This window comes from Talpa europaea (genome assembly GCF_964194135.1).
Source record: "Talpa europaea genome assembly, chromosome: 4".
Classification (NCBI taxonomy): Eukaryota; Metazoa; Chordata; class Mammalia; order Eulipotyphla; family Talpidae; genus Talpa; species Talpa europaea.
In genome coordinates this window covers 4,968,992-4,990,215 of record NC_140070.1, presented here as the reverse complement: position 1 = coordinate 4,990,215, position 21,224 = coordinate 4,968,992, and the positions used below count along the sequence as shown (strand labels likewise).

At 48.3% G+C, this 21,224-nt stretch overlaps 1 protein-coding gene across 1 annotated transcript in view; it reads left to right on the top strand.

Moving 5' to 3' along the window:
* STOX2 (storkhead box 2) overlaps positions 1-21,224 on the top strand; it is a 98,525-nt gene that overhangs the window by 63,615 nt on the left and 13,686 nt on the right. Inside the window, exon 2 of the mRNA XM_084231532.1 lies at positions 20,981-21,133. Coding sequence (XP_084087658.1) covers positions 20,981-21,133 — 153 coding nt within the window. The remainder of the gene's footprint in view (positions 1-20,980; positions 21,134-21,224) is intronic.

Sequence of the window (21,224 nt, the reverse complement as noted above, 5' to 3'; positions counted from 1 at the left end):
GGTGTGTAAGGGGCAGCATCAGGGGGTTTTGGGGGTGAAGAATGTTCTATATCTGCTGGAATGGTGGTGACTCAAGTCTTCATATGTGTTAAAATTCATAGAACTTGTGCATCAAAAAACCTCTAATTTTCTACATGTAAACTTTTGAAATGAGGATCAGTAAGTTAGGTATTATGGCAAGATTGGTACCTGATGTTCTCGTGATGGCTTATTGATTAATCAGACCAGACAGTAGAATTCCCTGAGCCAAAGACAAGGGTCTAAATATACTCACCCCATGCGGGAATACTGGGCCCATGAACTCCGGAGCACTTGAAACAAGTAGCCAGTAGCTACTACCTCGGACAGAACGAATATCGACAATCATATAATCCCAGATAGCGAAAAAAAATTCTACTTCTTTCTCCCACTCATGATGGAGAGACAGAATCATGTTTTTATGATTTTTTCTAGTTCTATACATGCTTGATTAATGAAGCTGTATGAATCTGGCTGTGAACTGATGTGCAGAGGTGACACTGAAGGCGTCCGTGGCTAAGGAGAAGTTTGTAATGACGAACGTGTAGGGGAGAGAAAAGCCCACATCATGGTTGGTGGTATGTGTTACGTCAACAGACATTGGACTGTTTTTGGTGCTCAGACCACTACTAAATATGTTCGAATTCTGGTCAGCAGGAGCAGAGCTAGAGGGGATTTAGGGGCCCGTAGGGAGTATATCAAGATGTCAGCTTAGTGGCACCTTGGAGGTCCCTCTGAACTTCCTGAAGGCCTAGTGGCTTTGCCCTTCTCCTGGGTCCTACTGGGGCTTGTAAGAAATTCAAGGGCAGCCCAGACCAGCCAAGTTCAGCTTCGTGATGGAAATGTTTGGTATTTCTTTACGTTACATTCCGTCTGGGCTTAGTTTGCAGTAATTTTTCCCTCCTGTTCATCATTCGGGGGAGTGTGGTGAGACCTTCTTTTCATGCGTGTTTACGTTTCATTCCCTAGTTCATTGGCAGCACGTCGAGGTCAGAGGTTAGTTCTATAGTTAGGTCTCCTTTTTGAAAATATGGCAGCCTGTGCAACTTTCCTATTATTTTTTTTTTTTCCTGATTCAATCTTACAGAGGAGGAACACAGCCCACAAAGAGGGTAGCGTGGCCATAATAAAATAAGCCAGTGATAAATTAATTCAGTTTCTCAGCGCCTTGACCTTCTGACTAATTCCAGCTCAAAGAGCTGCAGGACTCAATATGGGATATCTTTAAAGCCACAGAAATACTGAGAAGTTCGAAAACTAATTGGGAAATTCCACTTTCAGGTGTATTTGCACATCTAGTTATTGCTTCTCAACTGTGGGGGGTTGGGCCTGTGGGGGGTTTGCCTGCGGGGGTTGGGCCCCTGCTGCAGATGTGCCTAACCTCAGGGTGACTGTCTTGATTCTCTTCCCAGAGGGTCGTTCACATGTAAATTCTGGAAAGTAATGTCAAATGGCGGTCCATGTAAACAAAGGCTTTTTTTTACTGCTAACACAAAAAGCAATATGTTTGAGTATAGTACACAGCTTGCGTGAACTTCGGGGTAACTCTAAAACAGAATCTTTTTTTCCTGCCTGTTGCGGGATTTTTAGGCTTTTTATCCGGCAGCGCTGTCACTGCACCATCACGACCCTCTGCAGTGGGAAACACTAAGCAGAAACGTCTGAAATATACCTGGGTCTGTTTTCATCCAGTGGCTGGAAACGAACTGTCAACAAGTTCAAATTCTATTGGAATAAAATTATGATGGATAAGGGTAACATTTCACTTCTTCACGTTCTCCCAGGGTTGTCTTGCTGTTTAATATTAAAACATCGAATTTAGACTCTGTCTTTTTAACTGAAAACTCACAGTTTTTCTCACTTTATTTTCACCTTCTCCTCCCTTGTCTTCTTTGCACATAGATCAAAGGAACTGAGAGCAGCAAAGTCGTTTATAGTATAGAAAATTGGATTCCTCCCTAGTTAATTTATGATATCTTACCCTTACAATATCTTACCCATAGTGCACCTGGGGATGCCTTTGAGTTTAATCTTCTTGACCTGCATTATCAGGGAGTAACAGGTGTCCGCTCTGAGAATCAGGGGGGGGCGCGTGGACTTCTGCTCTGCTGTTAGCTCTTCGTAATGTTGCCCAAGTCACCTCCTCCACCGAGAGCCCAGGATTATCTTCCGTCAAACATACCATACTGATGATGACTTTCAGCTTCTCCCTTCATTCTAAAATGCCATTTTTTCTGTTCTTAATCCTGTGAGAATTGATCTGATCCAAGGGATTTTGAGAATTTTATTTTTTTAAGATGTATTTATTTATGCATACATGAACTGGGGTACAGGCCAGAGGTGTTGGGGGGGGGTGAGAGGATTCACCAGAGACAGAGTGGGGAGCAGAACAGGCAGAGAGACTGAAGTGCACTGCTGAGGGGAGCAGCGGGCGAGACAGGAGAGGGCTGCTGTGCCATGTGGGTAGCTCCCTGGCCGGCCGGGGATCGAACTCGTGATGCAGCAGCTGCGGATTGCGTCATAAGTTGCGTCTTTGTGCCACCAGGGAGGCCCCTTCTGAGAATTTTAGCAAGTGACACGCATAGCTGCAGCCCCCACTCTGTGTTCAGGCCCTCTTCTCCAGCACTGGCGGCTACCAAGTGTACTTGCTTTTCAAATGCTTGGTTGCCTAGCCTCGCCTGTATTGCATCTGATGAACATTAAATGGAGTAGTTTCTTCTATCCTATCAAAAATTCACTTAACTCGGTAAACCTGGGCTCTCCAGGCATCGGAGACTTCAGAACTCACTGATTTGAAACCACTTCCCTTAAATTTTTAATTTGTGCCTTTTTACTTGCTTTCACGCCACCAGGAAAGTCCGATCTGTTAATGGTGCTCAGGGATTTCTGTTTTGAGGCTTTCTCCTCTTCCCTTTGTTTCTTGGTTTCATACCCTACCCTGGACACTCACTGTTGCCAGCGCCAAGCCGTCACCAAAACACGGTCTTGGGAGAGATTCTGGGCAGCGGCGTCGGCCGGGCGTGATGCTCCGAGGGATGCCTTTCCCGTGGCTCCCTCACGTCCACGCTGGGAACCCGCCAGGCCCCGGGTGGAAGGGAGAGCCTCCCTCGCGTCCCTGCGCTGCCCTCTGCGCCTGTTCTCTGCGGGTCTGTCCAGGCTCTCCCAGAAGGCCTCTCCCTGCTCTCGGCGCCGGCTTCTTGTTGGATGCCCCCACGCTCCATCGCCCGCCTGCACATTTGGCTTCGGGGCACCCCCTCCTCTGTAAAAACGCCAGGGCCTTGCCCCTGCGATCTGTCGCCCTTCAAAGTCTTATCTCTGCCCGACTCAGCTCCTGCCGGCCCGAGCAGGCCGCCGGCCCTTCTGCAGTACACGTGGCCTCTGGCCCCTGCTTTGCAGCCTGGGAAGACATCACGCTTCTCCGCTGCCTTCATTGTCTCCGCTGCCTTCATTGGGGGTCACCCGCCTGCCGCTCCGGGGGCTGCCCGGGGATTGCCATGCCTTCTTGGCATCTTTGTGTTTATGGTTTTCCGTCCCTCTCTGTCTGGAGTGACTCAGGCGTGGACGCACAGTCGAGAGCGGAGCTGTAACATCTCCCTCTTCATGCAGACGTCCGCTGCACGCGGGCGGCCCCCGGGCCTGTGGGGTGACTCGGCTGGGCTGACCAGATCAGGGTAGCGCCAGTGCAGGACTGCTGCGCCCCGGGACTGTCCCCTCCACCATGGGCCAGTCTTGCAAAGGGGTGAGTCCTGGCATCACAGACGTCTGCATGGGGCCGGGAGGGCAGAGCTCCCCGGGAGAAGCAACATCTGATGATATCTGCATAACTTCTGGCTCATGAGCTTATAAATCCTTGATTGGGCAGTGAGGTTGGTGGAGGGGTCATGGCTTGTGTGTGCGGGGTGACCTGCCAGTGGCTCTGCCAAGTGCCAGGTGAGATTCATTGCAGATGTAAGCTGGACCATCTCATCCACTGAAGACTTTTCTTAATCTGACCTGCCCCCAACCCCTGTGGTCCCCCACTTCCCTCCCACCTTGGCTTTCTTCCTCTTTCCGGGTCAGGCACTGGTGCTCTCAGGGAGCACATGTGTGAACAGGTGTGCAAACTTGTGGAGTTTATGCTCTAACGTGTGTCCTGCCCGCTCTGCTCTCCCGCCCTGATTCTGGGACCCGGCGGCGTTTCTCCAGCCGCCTGGCTGCTTCAGCCCAGGTTCTTTTCTCCTGGATTCTTAGGGGCACCCGCTGCCTGCTCTTCCCGCTGACAGAGACCGTCTTGTCCTGCTGGAGCTTTCACGTGCGGATTTCTCATCTCCTCGAGGGCATTCTGACCTTCTTGAGGATGGCGACCATGCCGCGTATCCGTGAGAGAGTCCATGGACAGATGTGAGTCCTGTGTTGCCTAGCGACGTCAGGTGCTCGACAGGGCATGGGTCCGATGCGCTCCCAGCAGGACTGTCACCTGGCCCCAGGTGTGGCATAGGCCCTGTCATCTTGGTGTGTGTCCTACATGCTGCCAATTTCAGAAGTGTCCCCACCCCTGAGCGACACAGCACAGGACAGCCCGCGCTCTGTGGACTGTTGTATTCATGTCCCCCTTCCCGCCCTCCCTGCAGGACGTCGCGGCAGGCACCCAATAGCTACTTTCAATAGAATTCAAGTTATTTGTCCTTCTCTGCTCAATCCGGTGCAGGAGCTCGAGCCTGTACACCCTTAGTCATCGACGCCTGTTCTACCACCTTGTGCAGCGTGACTGTTTCATCTCCTGCCAAGGACTCAGTCGAGTGCCAGGCACAGCCGCTGCCCACACTGCGTCAGCTGAGCAGATCACCTCCGTGATGTTCTGTATGATGTTTGTAAATCTTTCCTGTAACACCAAAGCTGGTATTTAAAAGGAGCAAGAGGCATGGGGGAGGAGAGGGGCTGCCGATGACGTCTGCGCTGCTTCCTAAGCTCCTTTTGCCCCCAGAGACTGGCCCCTACAACAGCAGAGGGCCCGCACCTTGGTTCCTGCTGGAGCTCGTGGGCGTCCACCATCACGCTCACCTAGCAGCGCAGGGCAGCAGAGCGAGCTGCCCATAATGTAATGGGTTTGGGCCCATTACACTCTGCGTGGCTATTAGTAAGAGTCTGCAGGTGGAGGCCAAGGCCGTGTATTAGCACTTAAGGGCCGGGCCAAGACAGCTCTTAGGAAAGTTACCTAACCTGTGACTTGGCCTCACTGGCCTCGTGTGCTGAAGAAATTAATTAGCTCCCATTTAATGTAAGAATTAAGGTATAGGGCCTCCCTGGTTGCACAGCGGTTAAGTCAACGCTATCAAGCGATCACCAGCCACTGTAGCACGAGTTCGATCCCCGGCCAGGGAGCTGTCCACATGGCGCAGACCTCTCCTGCCTTGCCTGCTGCTCCCCTCAGCAGTGTGTTTCAGTAGATCCGCCTGTTCTGCTCCCCACTCTGTCTCTGGTCAACCTTCTCACTCTCCCTCCCCCCACATCTCTGGCCTACACCCCAGTTCTTGTAGGCATACATAAATAAAAATAAATCTTAAAAAAAAACCCAAAGACACTAAGGTATTGGATTTTGGGGTAAAATTTTGTTTCCAGTGGTGGTTTTATTATAAAAACTGAGAAGCAGTGTCTGTGGTCATGGAAAGCGCAGAGGCTGGAGCCTCTTGCTCCAGGTTCAAATCCTGTCTCTGCCATTGATCTCTTTTTAAAACAGAGAAAATAAAGTCTTACCGCACTGGTCCTTACAGTGCTTAGATGAGTTTCTCTATGTGGGCCTAATAAGCTGCCATGTAAATGGAAACAAGCATGACTGGGTATAAGGAAACTGGAATATATTTTTATTTCTAGTTTTCTATCCTTTTTCTTTCCATATTTTTGAAAATTCACTTCTTTAACTTTTTCTCTCTCATGGAAGAAACCTGATTTTTTAGCTGTCGAGGGCGGTCCAGTGACCCAAAGCTTCCACGGAGCCTCCTTAATTTCTGAGAAATCTCTGAGAAATCTCTATTCACCTCTTACTTTTTCACACACTTATTAGTTAGATGTCTGCATTCAGAGACTCATTCTTGCTGGCCCTAACTGAACCCAGCAGGATCGGCTGACTTGGGTGGACTTAGGTGGGTTTGTGGCTGGTGAGAGGTGAGCAGCTCGGGTAGGAGACCTTGCAGCGGCCACGGGCCCAGTTCTAGGGGACGGGCATCACCCTGCAAGGGTTAGCGAACAGGAGCTCAGGCACCACGCTGGAGGGAAGGTTGAGGCTGTACCGTTTCTCTGCAAGTTGAGATTTTTCTTACAGGTGCATGTGACTTGACTAAATGGCAGCCATGTGAGAACATTCTCTGGGGGTCGACAGTGTGACACAATAGCCAGAAACTCACCTTGATCTTAAACCATGTAAATTAGAAGCGGAACTAGGGAGATGGGCTGGGCTGTAGGGAGCCCCCAGCCGGGGGTGTCCCAAGTAGGCACCAAGGAGCAGAATCAGAGGGTGCAAGATGGGGAGAGTGTCAGGTGGTTGAAGGAGCTGAAGAAGTTCTCCTTAGCAATGCACGAACGAGGTATGGATCTTTCACCATCTAAATGTCTGAGTGTGCTCACCACTGCGGGTGGCTAGGGAGGAAATGGCTTGGAAGGTAAAGCTGGGTGATTATGTGTTGATATTGGATGAGTTTTACTTCTTTCTCAGGTTCCCGGGGGCAGAAGGGGAATCACTGTATATGGGGTAACAGAAGATACCAATTGGGTGAAACTGGGGGAGGGAACGCCTTTGCTCAGGGGAGCACCCCTGCTTGGCTGAGGCCTGTGGCACTCCAAGAGGCTACATCACTGAGTCAAGAAAGGATGTGATTCCAGCCAGGTGAGGGAGGAAGGTGTTTGAGCCCTGGGGTCCCCTGACTCAGCCTCTCGGATGGTCTCACCGAGGGCTCCGTTACATTCCTGTGCTTTTTCCCAGCCCTGGGTGCTGCCCGCTCTGAGTGCCACTGTCTTCACCTCTGCATTCGAGGAGAGGCGTGGGAGCGCTGGCTGTGCAGACCGCCCTGCTCCCCAGCCCATGCCGTCTGAGTGGGGGATACTCCTCAGTGGAGACAGCGGGAGGAGCCTGTCTTGGAGCGCCTCTGAGCTGGGGGTGTGGGCAGTGTTGCCACTCATGCAGCGCCCTTATTTCTTGCTCCATCCTGTCGTCTCGGACTCCATCTTTCACTGGTTTAACGTGATCGCGCTGTTCCCAGCCTTTGGCCTTGTGAGAGGTTGACGTGTTGCTGCTTGTACTGGAAATAGAGACGCATCACGGGCTGATGGCTCAGCTGAAACAAGCTCCCTGGGGTGTGCGCGTGTGCACATGCATGTGCATGGACATCAAGAGGTGCACACATGTGTGCATGAGTTCTGCAGCCTGGGGGTGAGTGTGAGACCCAGGGCAGACGGTGCGGAGAAAGGGACATGTTTACCCAGCTATGTCATTGATTTTTTTTGCCTTACCGATCTCAGATGCAGAAATGAAAAGGAAAAAAAAAAAAAAAGCTAAAGAGGCAGCGGCAGCAGCTCAGGAGCTGTCACGCTGAGGGTGAGTTCCTGACACAGTGACCTCATTCCTGACGCCGCCTTAATCACCAGCAGCAGAAGCTGCGCTGGCGGATGGATGGGCGGGCGCTTGCCTTTGCTGCAAGCCTGCCGGGGATGTGTCCGGGATGAGCCCCAGGCTTGCCGCGACTTGCCGGGCACCGGGAATTTATGACAAATTGCTCACTGCAGCTAAACTTTGATCCAGTGTGCAGTAGAGCCGCCTGTTACACAGGAGGGAGCTTCGTCCTTCATCACAATGAAAAGCCAGCCTTAAAAACAAAAACAAAAACAAAAAGCAGAGAGAGAATGTGTCAGGTTGATAATGACGGTGAGTATATGACGTGAGGTCCATTTCAGTGTGTGTTTCTCTTCCTTCAAGCGGCTGGAGGTATGTGCCCTTTTTCCTGTTTTAATGGCTGAAAAAAAATAGGAGTCGGTGCTAATGCATGCCCAGGGGACTGGGGCTCCCCGAGAGAGGGCTGTGTCGGTAGCCCCGGGGATCGGGGTGCATCTCCACACTGCACAGACAAAGGAGCTGCACAGACAGACGGAGGCTGTAGCTTTTCCTGGCGCGATGACTCATTTCAGCTCACAAAGGATTCTGGGCAGGGAGTGAGAAGTCAGGTTGGCTGATCCGTCCCTATGACTTCACTTTGCAGAGAACAAGGCAGAAGCCGGTGACACTGCAGATTCCCAAGGCACTGCAGCGGGATGCTGGCTCAGTGCTAGTGGCCGTGATGGAGGGGACAGGCGTGGGACAGGGGGACAGGGGTCCAGCTGTTCCATGCAAATAGGATATAAAGATCCCCCACCCCCACCAAGTCATTACCAGCAAGTACATTGAAAGAGCCTTTTTAAGGTGATTTTGGCAGCCTTTGAATCGAACTTGTACCAGGACCTCAAGCCCTGAATTGTCAGAAGAGCTGAGAGGTCTGAACTGATTTTTTTTTTTTTTAGGTAGATCTGCCCAGGTAACGTACCAGATGCCTGTTGGGTGCCACGTGCCCTCAGTAGCCAGTCTGAAATGCTCATTCTGGATGATGACTCGAAAGTTTACTCTTTCTTCTTATTCCAGATTCTAGGACGTCCATTTCTGTTACTGGCTCCTTCTTGCGCCTGGATGCAGCCCCCTAGCATGCACCAGGTTTTAGCATCAAAGCTGCGTGGGGGATGGAGCCAGTCCAGAAAGGGTCAGGTAGGTTCCCCTGCTTTTCTTTCAAGACTTGTTATATGCAAAGAAATATGCTCAAATGTCTGCCACCCTGTCGGGAAGGGGGCGCTGTCCTGTGAAGGTGATCGTGTTCGGATCCTCCCGCAGCCTCAGCCGTAGGCAGCCCAAGAGACCTAGCTGGTGCCCACCTGGAGACCTGCCAGCCTCGGTCACCCCAGAGTGTCACATCAGCGCTGAAACCTCCCACAGCTTAGGATTCACGAGAGAAATAATTCAACTGCTCCAGACTTCCAGCAGCTTTCACTCCTCTGATGGAAGCATTTGAAATATTTCCTTCTCAATTGATACAGTCCCTGAAATTTTGTGTGTTCGTTGCCATGTTAACCTACGTGAGTGTCCTGAAATCCAAGAAAGCCTGACTTATATGCTCAGGGGCCATTTCCAACACTAGCGTCGTGTTGAGGCTGCTATAGAGTACGGAGGAAGCAGGCGTATTTATCATACTCTGCTGGAGGACGCGCATCATTACAAGGCTGTTTTCTTACAACATCCGTGGGCTGCTCACACAAACGCTGATGGTTTTTTTTTTTTTAAATAGTGAGATGGTAAAATTTGGTCCTCCAAAGCCCATTACATGCTGCATTTCCGAAGTGAAACTTGGCAAATCTGAAAGCATGGATTTACCACCTCATCAAATTGATAACTCAAGTACCATTTTACTAAAGATATTTTGGAGAGTGTTAAATCCCACATGTCATTTGTAATAATAATTAGACCATTTTGAAATAGTGTAGACTCTGCTAGACGCCCCGCTCTGCTCTCATCTCCATCCCCCTAGCTCACTCTCCACCAAAGGAAAAAAAAGTTTGTTTCTTTTTGTCATGATCAAAAAGATGTCTTTCCTTTGTGCATCTGTAATGCAAATTTGAGGGTGTTGAGTCCATTTTAAATGATGTTTGGTCCGGGAAAGCACAAGCATAGTGTTCTGAGACTACAATTATATAATGCCCCCCTCACCCCCACAAGTCTTCTCATCCTTAAAGACCCTCTTCAAAGTCTCAAAATTTTCTCTGGTTCTTCCAACAGGTCATTTCTTAGTTCTGTTAAAAAACCTGTCTCTGTCTGTCTGTCTATCTAGCAATCTATTTTTTAAAAAGATTTATTTATTTATTTATACAAGAACCAGGGTACAGGCCAGAGGTGTGGAAGGGTGAGAGGATTCACCAGAGACCAAGCAGGGAACAGAACAGGCAGACTGACAAAATACACTGCTGAGGGGAGCAGTGGGTGTGACAGGAGAGGTCTGCTCACCTATCTAGCTCTCTATTATCTATCTATCTATCTATCTATCTATCTATCTATCTATCTATCTAGCTGTTATCTATCTATATTTATCCATCATTTATCTATTATCTATACCTCTCTACTTAGACACATACGTACATACTTATGTGGATATAGAGAGATTATAAATTCATAAATTCCTCTTATGGAGTGAATTTGTTACTCACTTAGGTATTGTTCTGTCTCTTCAAGGATATTTTAAGGAGTAATTTGAATATTTTATAATTGCTTATATTTTCACACATTTATATCATATTTCCCCACCTGAATTATTAGCTCACTGAAGGCGGGAATCAAGATTTATGCCACGCATTTCCCTATATATGGAAACTACTTGCCAGATAGTTAATTAAAAAGAGAGACAATCCCCCCCAACAGGTGTAGTCCCCATAATGTAAAACATCTATAAATAAAATGATAAAGAGTAAAGGATTAAAAAAAAGAAAAAATATCTAGGAAGATGTCTCATGAAGGAAAAAGAAATACAGAGACAATTTATGAGAGTGTTCATTTGTCATAAAGGGTGAGAATGATCTGTCTGGGGAGTCTCCCCAGGGTAGTGAATGCTGGGTGAGGCAGGAGTTACACGATGATCTTTAGAATGGTTGTCTTGACCTTGGGGTTATAGGCCATGCCTTGCTCTGCCTGCAGAGGGTTGTTAAGGACAAAGTGACAGTGAAGCCCTTAACTAAGGCTGTGGTTATGGCTTTCTTGATGAGGAAGAGTGACACCCCCGGACAAGCCATCCTTAAGTAAGGAGGAGGCTAAACTCTGTGAGTTTGTGCGGCATTTACTTTCTCCACTCCTATAGGACATTTTCCTTAAGAGATCCATCCCAGGTTCCAAAGGGAATTCGTACATTCCTGGTATCGCTGCCATTTAGTGCTAAGAGTCCTTAGTTAAGCGAGAGGTTTACCATCCCTTTCTTAGGTAAAAGACTGGCGGAAGTGTGAAATGGGCCCGTTTTCTTTGGCGTCTGTCTGCATGCTGCTTGCCAGCTCATGCCCTCTCCTCGAAGCCCCATGGACCTTCAGGCTATTCTCTCCCGGCCCACTGATGGATCCAAATGCTGTATGTTGTAATTTGGGGACTATACATTTTAACTATGCTGCCCTTCCCCCACCAGAATATTCCAGACTCTCAGTGTGTGCATTGCCAACTAAGTAACAGGAAGAAAACAATCCAGTTGAATTGCTTCCTGCTCTTGTAAGGAAGACCCTGGCCCTCCTAGCTGTCCCACGGGTGTCTGCTAGTTTTTAAAAGGTCTTCTCTTCAGGACCAAACAATCTTCCTATTGGTAGAAATGTAAGCATTATAAAAAGAATAAGTGGAGTACATTTACATCTGCTTGGGGGAAGATCTTTTTCACAGTATTTCTTAAATATTTATTATTTTGACTGTCGGAGACAGTCAAAGGCATTCAACACCCATTATCACATTTAATCCCCTCAATGTCTCAACGAGGTCAGCATCACTATGTGCGCTGTGCAAAAGAAGAAATGGAGGGGCCTCCCTGGTGGCACAAGGGGTTAAGTGTCAGCACAATGGAGCTATCCGCAGCCTCTGTAGCACGAGTTTGATTCTTGGCCAGGGAGCTACCCACATGGCGCAGCAGACCTCTCCTGTCTTGCCTGCTGCTCCCCTCAGCAGTGTATTTCAGTAGGTTTGCCTGTTCTGCTCCCCACTGTCTCTGGTGAATCCTCTCACCCCCCGCACCTCTAGCCTGTACCCCAGCTCTTGTATGCATAAATAAATAAATCTTTTTTTAAAAAAAGAAGAAATGGAGACTCCAAAAACTAAATAATTTGCCCCAAATGGCATGACTAGAGAAGAGCATAACCAGACTCTGAAGCTAAATTTCTGACTATGAAGGCCAGACCTTTACAGCTTGACGTCATGCCCAACCTCGGAGAGAATGTGGGATCGGGGATGGTGAGTGGGAGTTTGTGGGTATATTCTGGTCCCTGTGTTCACGATCTCTCTAAAGTCTTGGGCAATTCTTTCGTAGCAGCCTCTGTGGAAGTTGGAAGGGGCGGCGGTGTTCTGTTGCTGGAGAGTTGGGAGCCGCCCTTTGGTGTGATTTTGTTGTAATTTGGGGACTGTCAGCACATGCATATTTGGATTGTATTTAATTAGGGCTTCTTGGTCTCTTCCCAGTGTACTGTGTAGAAACCGGTCACAGTCGCGCTGTGATACCTAAACTGATAAAAGCAAAGAATTCAAAGGTTGAGAAACAGCTTTGGTGATTCTAACTCAGGAAGGGTGGAAGAGAATGATCCTGGAGATCTGAGATAGATGCATTCAAGTAAAGCTGAGAAATACCATGGACAGAAATTGCAGCAGCTGTTAGGCTGGGTTCTGATAGAGTGAGATGGAAGATAAGCACATGATGACTTCATGTTTAGATTCTGTCCTGTGTGACACACTTAAAATAAAGAAACAGAAGACACTATTACATAGGACAGACCCTGCTTCCCAGGTGTCTTACAGATTGCATGACACCTGAGAGATCTCGTTCATTGTTGTCAACCAGAACTGGTATTTCATAATTATTTTATCCCTGGTGGTAAATGACTTTTGCTTAGTCTTGTTGAAGAACTGGAGAGCAAGGTGGCAGCTAGTAATGGAAACAACTTGGCTACCTGCCTTGTCGATATGTGTGCTGTCTGTTTATTCAACAAACAGTGGCATGCCTGCGCTACGATCAGCTCGCTGCTAGGTTTTATTCCATCATGCTAAACATATATCGCACTTGGGTGATTATGTGGAGCCATAGCTATGGTTTGAATTACTGAAGCACAGAATTGGCCTGATAGCTCATTCTTCCCAACCTAACTTTTCTCCTGCATCTGTATTGCAAATAGCAGAATGACCCAAACGTATTGGCTGTTCATGATTAGGGAAGCAGTCAGTGCTCATCGTTGGCGAGGGTGAAGACAGCTTCTGGCTAGGGAGTGCTCACTCATCACTGTCCATTGATTGCCCTTTGCTGCCTGGTTCTCCACCCTTTCTGGCTTATTTTATGCCCATTATTCATCAGTTGTTACATCTCAGTAACGAGAGTGAAGGTTCATATGACTAATGAAAGCTTGAGGACCAGGGAAGCTGATGAGTGTTTTGTATAAGCCATTGAACCAATTGGTTTATCATTTCACTCAGCTGCATCTCTATATTACATAGGTTGATCAGTAGAAAGATGCGGGTGTAAGGTGGATGGTCACCCATTGTGTGTGCCATGGCCACCCTGGCTGCTGCTGGACTCTATTCTCATTGTAGAAACTTTCTAGTGAGTCACAGCTGAAGGACACCACCAACTTTATTAGTGGGAGCCTCTTATTTATGTTCTCTTTTGAACAAAAACAATTTATTCGAATAACTTAGGAATTGAACTTTCTTTTAGATCTCCATCAACTGTTGAAATAAAGCACTAGGAAACTGTAGAAGAGTGGTTAGAGAATTTTGAAAAGTAAAATTCCTTTTTCTTCCATCTAATTTCCTCTCATCAACTATTGTCACGAGGGCTCAGCCTTGCTTTTCTGAAATCAGTGGCATTTAAACGAAACATATAGTCAACTGGTAAGTGTGCCTTTTTCAATGCCAGTTTTCTTTTAAATTTCAGATGCAAATATTTGAAAGTCAAGTATAGTAATTTGGTTTCAAAGGAAAGCTGCTTAAAATGTAGCCGTGTGGGGGTTAATCGGAGCTGCAAGTTCCACTCTCCTGTAAGGGCTTCGCTCTCTGCAAGAGGCTGTAGCGGAAGGGGATTGTGTTTTCTAAAGAACAACTTTTGAAAAAGCATTATAGCAACTCTCTGTGAAAGAACCAAACAGCACTTATACATAAAATTGAGGTTAATAAATTGCACTAAATTGTGAAACATAAGATTTGCCTGATGCCCTGCACCAGAGCAGTAGTAGTTCCTTAACCTCAGAGACCTTCTGGTTTCCCCAAGTCTGGGGGCTTTTCAGATAAAACTTGGCGTGTGAGTGGTCCACGACTAGTTGGTTGAAAGGAATGGTTGTATTGTCGCTGTGCCCACTGTACATTTTACAGGCATGTTGAACCATTTTTATGAGTCACAGTATCTACTGCATGTGGTAATTTTATTGGCATCTATAATGTTAACATTCGTGTTAATTTTGGCAGAACAGAGAACAAAAATAGGCATACTTTAGTCCTGAGTAACAAAGCTGAGCGAGACTCTCAATTAGAGTAAATTCTGAAGCCTTTATTATCAGGGAAGAAAATTAATAGCCAATACATTTTGCTATTCTTTTTGAATTAAAGTCTGCTCTTTCAGATCAGATGAGAATTAAAGTAGTTTCTCCAGCAAGTTGGAAGTGGAGCTAGGCACGAATCCTTTATCATGCTTTTATGCCAGAATTCTGCTGTGTTGATGTAGAATCATACAATTTGAGAGCCTGAAGGAATCTTTGAAACCATTTCATCCAAACCCTCATTTTACAGATGAGGACACAGACACAGTTTGGGTAATTGTATTTTGTGATAAGAGTCTGAGCACTTATCAAAATATCTTGTGCATACATTTTTTTTGTATTGGAAATTTCCCAATTACAAATTAGTAGAGTTTCAGAACTGCATTTGTAAGTTGGTTGCTTTGGTTACAGAATCAAATAGGGGCAGAGGTAAACTCTTCAACCCAGAGTCCAGATTAAATTGACATTTACAGTAAAAAGTCATATTTGAAAATAAGCGGGCAAACAGGATCATTCAAGGGGAATGTGGTGTTTGAAAAACACAGACTTATTTAAAGAAGGCGAAGACAGAAGAAGGGCTTGAGGGTACTTTCAAGGTTGTAGTTGATGCTGTGACTTAGCCAAAGGACATGCTGGCTTTCCTCTTCTCGGGCACTTGTATGAAAATGGGTACTTTAAGATGAAAGAAAACAGATTTATGTTCGTTTTGCTGGCAGGCGTCTTTGGAAAGCTCCTGCTGGCATCTGGGAAGGATGAATGTAGATTGTCACAAAAGTCACATCTTCTGAGGGAATTTTATCATCGTCCCTCGTAGGCCAAGGCTGGGGAGGACAGAGAACCTAAGTTAATGACTGAAAATCAGTGGCCTTCATATAGGACAGTGCTTTATTACCTTCCTTTTTGGGGGGCCACAAATAGAACCAAGATAGGAACCATTTGGGAATTCAAGACCCTTGAAGGTATTGGGTATAAAATAGACCCTCAACTATTTCTTTTGATTTTTTTTTAAAGATTTATTTATTTATACAAGAACTGGGGGTACAGGCCAGATGTGCGGGAGGGTGAGAGGATTCACCAGAGACAGAGTGGGGAACAGAACAGGCAGACTGACAAAATACACTGCTGAGGGGAGCAGCGGGTGGGACAGGAGAGGTCTGCTGCGCCATGTGGCCTTCTTGCCAGCCAGCTGGGATTGAACCCGCTCTGCAGAGGCTGCAGACAGCTTCACAGTGCAGCGCTCAACTGCCTGCGCCACCAGGGAGGCCCCAGTCCTTTTTGGGGGCCCACAAATAGAACCAAGATAGGAACCATTTGGGAACTCAAGACCTTTGAAGTTATTGGGTATAAAATAGACCCTCAACTATTTCTTTTGAAAAGAGAATTATGTGAGAATTTTTGAGAAATAATTCCAGCAAAAGGAATTGACCAAAAGTTGGAAGGAAAACAAATAAAGGACTTAAATGGTAAATGTGTGTGTGTGATAAAGGTCTCTCTGAGAAGAAGGTGTTGTAGACAGGAAGAGTCGATATATCCATGGCTTCTGCCTGTCCTTCTGGGTCCTCCTCATCACTTGCCTTGGTCCCCCCAAAAAGGACTGTAATAAAGCACTGTCCTATATGAAGGCCATTTATTTTCAGTCTTTAACTTTTAAAGTTCTCTGTCCTCCCCAGCCTTGGCTTATGAGGGATGACAGTAAAACTCCCTAAAAGATGTGAGTATGGCACAGGAGGGATTTTCTAACACAAATAATGTCCTGTGAGACTGTACAAACACATGCAGTGGTTCTCAATCAATATCAAGAATGAGATCTGAGCCCCTGGTCAACCAGGATGCATCTCTTCCTCGTCTCCCTTGTCTTGGCCTCCTCACACCAGCCTGCCCCAGCTGTGCTGAATGCCCCGTCCCCGTAGGCTCAGCCTCTCTGCTCTCCACTTCTCTCTCTCTGCATCTTCCGTGGAGTCTCCATCCTCCACTCCCCTCATCACCACCAGGCAAATTTACCTTTCTCCTCATGTTTCTCAGTGGTGAAAACAATATCCAAATGTTCACAGAAATATTTGAAATACAATGGCACATGTTCTTAAAATCGAGAAGTTTACATACCGTGTATTATTTTCATGTGTTCTCCCACTTTAAATGCACTTAGAAGTTTACTGCCTGCTTACTCTGTACAAGGCGCTGTTCTTGGTTTATCTGGATCACCACGGGCTTGACCATAATCTGTGAGGACTGCACTTCAGTAGATGTTTGTAAGAAGATAAAGCTGAAATAAAATCTCTTTACCCCTTCTTTTTGGAACAGTGGGACAGAATTATAGCAGTTTAGAGAGAATTTGTAGGCCACAAAGTAGCGATGAGCTTTTAGCAGAGTGGGCTTTCTGAATGTGCTTACAACTAATTCTGAAGACAGAAAATGCCATCCCCCAAATTATACAGTTGCAAATCATAGTTGTGCAAACTGTGGTAGTTTCTGTAGATTATGGTGACCAGCAGTATTTTAGCAGTTCTTACATTCCCAGTGTTCTTCTTAGACCATAAATGCGGTCCAGTTGTTGGAAGAATGTTGAGCAGCGTATTTCAAGAGTGAGTAGTTGGCTTGTTAAGCAGCCCTGATAGGACAGCCACAGAAAATCATGGTAAATTTGACTCGTGTATGCAGTGTTGAGCGCTACCCACAGCACTCCTTTAATAATGATCTTAAATGCACACGTTAGACCTCACTTGATATATAATTATTTTTCTGTGATAACTGCTATGTTTGGGGGATCATTCATGAAGTTCATAGAGGGAGTCTTAGAAATTGCCTGGTTAAATAAATTTGGTCTCGTTAATTTTTTGGTTTGTTTTGCAATTACTTAGCAAAAAATAGGAATGAAATCACAGCCTTTTAAAATACCTTGAGAAACTCCTTAGATATTAATGTTGTAAGTGAATGTCCTTTTGCTCAGCACACATCTGTTGGGTATCTAGGTAAGTCCTGCATTGTTCTGGGCACCGGGGGTGAGAGAGAGAGAGAGAGTGCCTCCCCAAACCATGTTGGATTAGGTGGTCAGGGAAGGGCTCCCTGTAAATGGAACCCTATAAAAGAAGTTTGCCCCATGGAGGCCTGTGTGGGGAGCATCATGGCAGGGTGAGACAATTCAAAGGCCCTGAGCTGAGAAAAAGCTTGGTGTATTCAAAGAATAGCAGGTTGTGGGCATGTAGGAGGAGAGGATGGCTGGGGGGTATAGGGGCAGGAATGGCCACTGAGCAGGGTTTCTAGGATCCCATGCAGATGGGGTAAGGGAGGAGTTCTGGAGCCCTCAGGGGTTTTGCAGGTCTTTTATTGGGGTTCACCGGGCATATGGCAGGCAGGGGTGCTGGGGGGCCGGGAGGCTGGCAGGCCTCCCAGCCCCCAGCAGGTCTTCACTCTGGGCTTTCTGGCTTTCTCTCAGCTTCTGCTTCTCTTGCTTCTCTCTCGGCTTCTCTTTTGGCTTTTGCTGGCATCTCCTTGATGCTGCGCTTAAAAGCACGGTCTCAGCCCAGGTGAATCCCATCTACCTATGCCCACACCCTACTCCAGGTGCCCGCCATCAGGCATGCATTCAGGACCGCAAGGATCCATCATCTATCCATCATCTATATAAAAGCCTGACATTTTTCCCTACCCTACAGGGGTATAGTCCCAGAGGTGGGTGTATGGGCTCAGACCTGAGATTGCTGGGGTCTCCTTCCAGCTGCAGTCGGTAGTCCCAGTAGGACTTTGTGCAGGGAAAGGGCATGTTTTATGTTTTTCTAAGAAAACCTGCCTGCTCTGGTGAGGGTGTGGTGGGGGGCAGCGGGGCAAGCCCAGAACCATGAAGCCATTCCATGGGGCCCGGGAGCGTGATGGTGGCTGGTAGAAGGGGAGAGCTGGAGGGAAACATCCAGCAAGCTTGGGTGTGGAGTAGACTGGATTGCCGATGGGACCGGGGAGTGGCAGGGAGGCGACAATAATTGATGACAGTGCAATATAAAAATGAGATAATGCGGCGATCGCCACTTAGCGCGTGGGAATTCCATTTCATTCCATATCCTGGGTTAAAAGTTATTGCACAGATTCATTATTACAGTGACACTGAGTTTTTCTCTTTTTAAGCAAATGCAATTCAGACTTACAGCTGCTGCCTCTTCTTTCTTAGCTGCAATGAATGGAAAGAAATTAACTTAGTAGATGGTAGTGAAACGAAACAATTTCAGCTGAAAACAAAAGGACGGGCGTGACCTACACTAAAGTAGTTAATTTTGCTGATGGTCGCTTGTTTTTTACCAATGACCTCTTGTGACTTGTACAAAGGTAGAAAATAGTCACATCTGCAGCTCTAAAGACTCATATTTAGTGTTGGTGTATCTTCAGACTTCTGGTAAATTCTTAATTACAATAGACAGATTTTAGAAGGTGTGAGCCTCCCCAGTGGATCCCAAGTCCAGAGCCCCTGAAATATTTGTCTCCTACTGCCAGCTCCCTCCACATTCCTAGCCATCCGAGTTTTCAATTCATTCCAGGTGACTTCGAGGTCAACTTGAGTAGCCTAGCCTCAAAGCCCTTGGTCCTCTGCTGTCGAGGAGAGGGACAGAGGGAACACGGGACTGTGGCCGAGCTACAGGGATACTATGGAGGGGGACAGTGGAACCAATGAAACTTCAAACTCCCACCTCTCCTGCTTCCTGCCACCACCACTAGCTCATATTCTACACATGAGGCTTTAGGATAAGATGCTGTTGAAATTAAGGGCACAACAGGTTTTTTGTTCTTAAGATGTAAATCCACTAAACAGAAGCAAGTGCTGTCAAGTGTGAGTCACCAGTATGAATGGACCGTCACTGGCCGGGGAGGGAAATTCACATCCCACTGACAGCCCCATGATCCACGTTTGTCCCCTACCCACATCCACCCTAACCAATGTCAGCCAGAATCTCAGAGAACTTCTCTGTCAGTTACACAGCTCATCCTCGCAGAGCTGTACGTTAGACTGGCTGCCGGATCCTGGTGATGTTCACCTCCACCAGCCATCTTCTGCTCTGGGTGTGGGTCCTTCCCCCTGGCGCCCACCCCTCCCTGCCACTGGAGAGTGACTTACTCTCCCCTGACCCATCTTTCAGAGAACAGAGCCACCACGGAGCGGACCGGAGCCCCCAGTGATGCAGGAGAGAGGGGAGCATTAATCTGAGCTGGGCCTGGCTGAGGGGGCAGAGGTTGAGCCTTTGGCACGAGGCCCCACTGCTTTACCTGTTAGATTTACCCCAGTTCACCTGGTGGTTTCCATAAAGCCCACTTTCATCCATGAAGCCTCTTCTCACCCAGCCCACCAGAGCAGGGTTCCAGCGCTTCCCCAGAGCCTCTGGAGACCCAAACAAATTAGGGGTTGGGGCCAGACACAGCACCCCGTCCTTGAGGAGGCCGGGCCCCCCAGAGCACCCAGACATCTTCTGGGGGGGCTCTGCTGAGTGCCACAGGCTGCCCTGTGCCCCGTTCAAGCCAGCTGTGGCCGCGTATCGCGAGAGAAAGCCTGGCTGACGGAGCCCAGGGGAGACTAGGCTGAAGCTGCTGGGTATTTCTACTCGGCTGCCGGGGCTTCTCCCTTGTTCTGTGGGACCTTTGTCAAAGTGAACCCTTACAGAACCCCAAAGTATGGAACAGGGGACCCAGGTATCGGCAGCCAACTTTCCTCTCCTCTGCTGGGGACACCCCTGCCTTCCGGGGAACCTCCCCTGGGATTCTAGGAATCCTGGGCCATAACTTGCCAGTGACCACACCCTGGACGCCCGGAGCGCAGGGCAAAGGCAGGTGGCGCAGGGAACACCTCCTGGGTGCTGGGCAGCTGCCCCTCACCGCGGAGTCTGCCCCCCTTCCTGCCGCCAGTGCCCTGCAGGTGCAGGGCGAGGCCATCCCAGCAGCACAGTTGTCCCCACCCCTGCCCGCACCCAGCGCATCCTCGCCCCTATTTCCAAAACCCACCGGACTCTGTTGCTGCTCCGGCTCCAGCACCTGCGCCTCATGCTGGGGGAGAGGGAGGGGCTTGGGCTCAGCTCTCCCTCGCGCTGCCCCTGCACACCTGTCCCCCTCTGCCTACACCCCAGAAATCGCTGGTGAGCAGGTCCCGTCACCCTTCCCCGCCACTGCACCCCCACCACTCTAGCCCTGGATTCGGGATTCCTCCCCCCAAATTGGCTCACTGCCCTGTCTCAGCCCCCTTCACCCCAAGGTGCTGCGGCGCCCCCTGCTCCGGCTGCTCTCTGCGCCGAGTGGACATTGCCCGTCTGTCCCTCCACTGACATGGGCACGCCTGAGGAGGGAGGGGCCCTACCTTCCATCTCCAGAAAGGGCCCCCAACCTTTGCAAGCAGGAACCCTTCACCCGCCACAAACGCTCTTGACCAGAGGTGCGTGGCCGCTAGTACATGAATCAGCGCCAAGTTGATAATCACAGAAACCATTTTCGAAAGCCGCGTGGTTACAAGCCTTTTGGGCATCACTGGGGCGTCTTTCCACCGAGGGGACTTGGCCCCACAGTGACTGACGTCGGGGTGTTGCCTTCCTCATGGGGATGTGGTGAGGGTGGGGCGGGGTGCGCATGCCTGAAGGTGTGTGAGACCGATGGCTGCGTCTTTTAATGAGCTGCTTACTTGGAAATTGTCTTTCGGCAGGTGATGTATCACCCATCAGTATGTCTCCCATCAGTCAGTCCCAGTTTATTCCACTCGGGGAGATCCTGTGCTTGGCCATCTCAGCAATGAACTCGGCGAGAAAGCCTGTCACCCAGGAGGCGCTGATGGAGCACCTGACCACGTGTTTCCCAGGTAACCGGAGCTAGAACTTTCCAAATGCCGGCTGCTCGCGGCACTGGGGCTCAAATGCACAGTTCTCCCATGCTTAAGATAGGACAGAAAC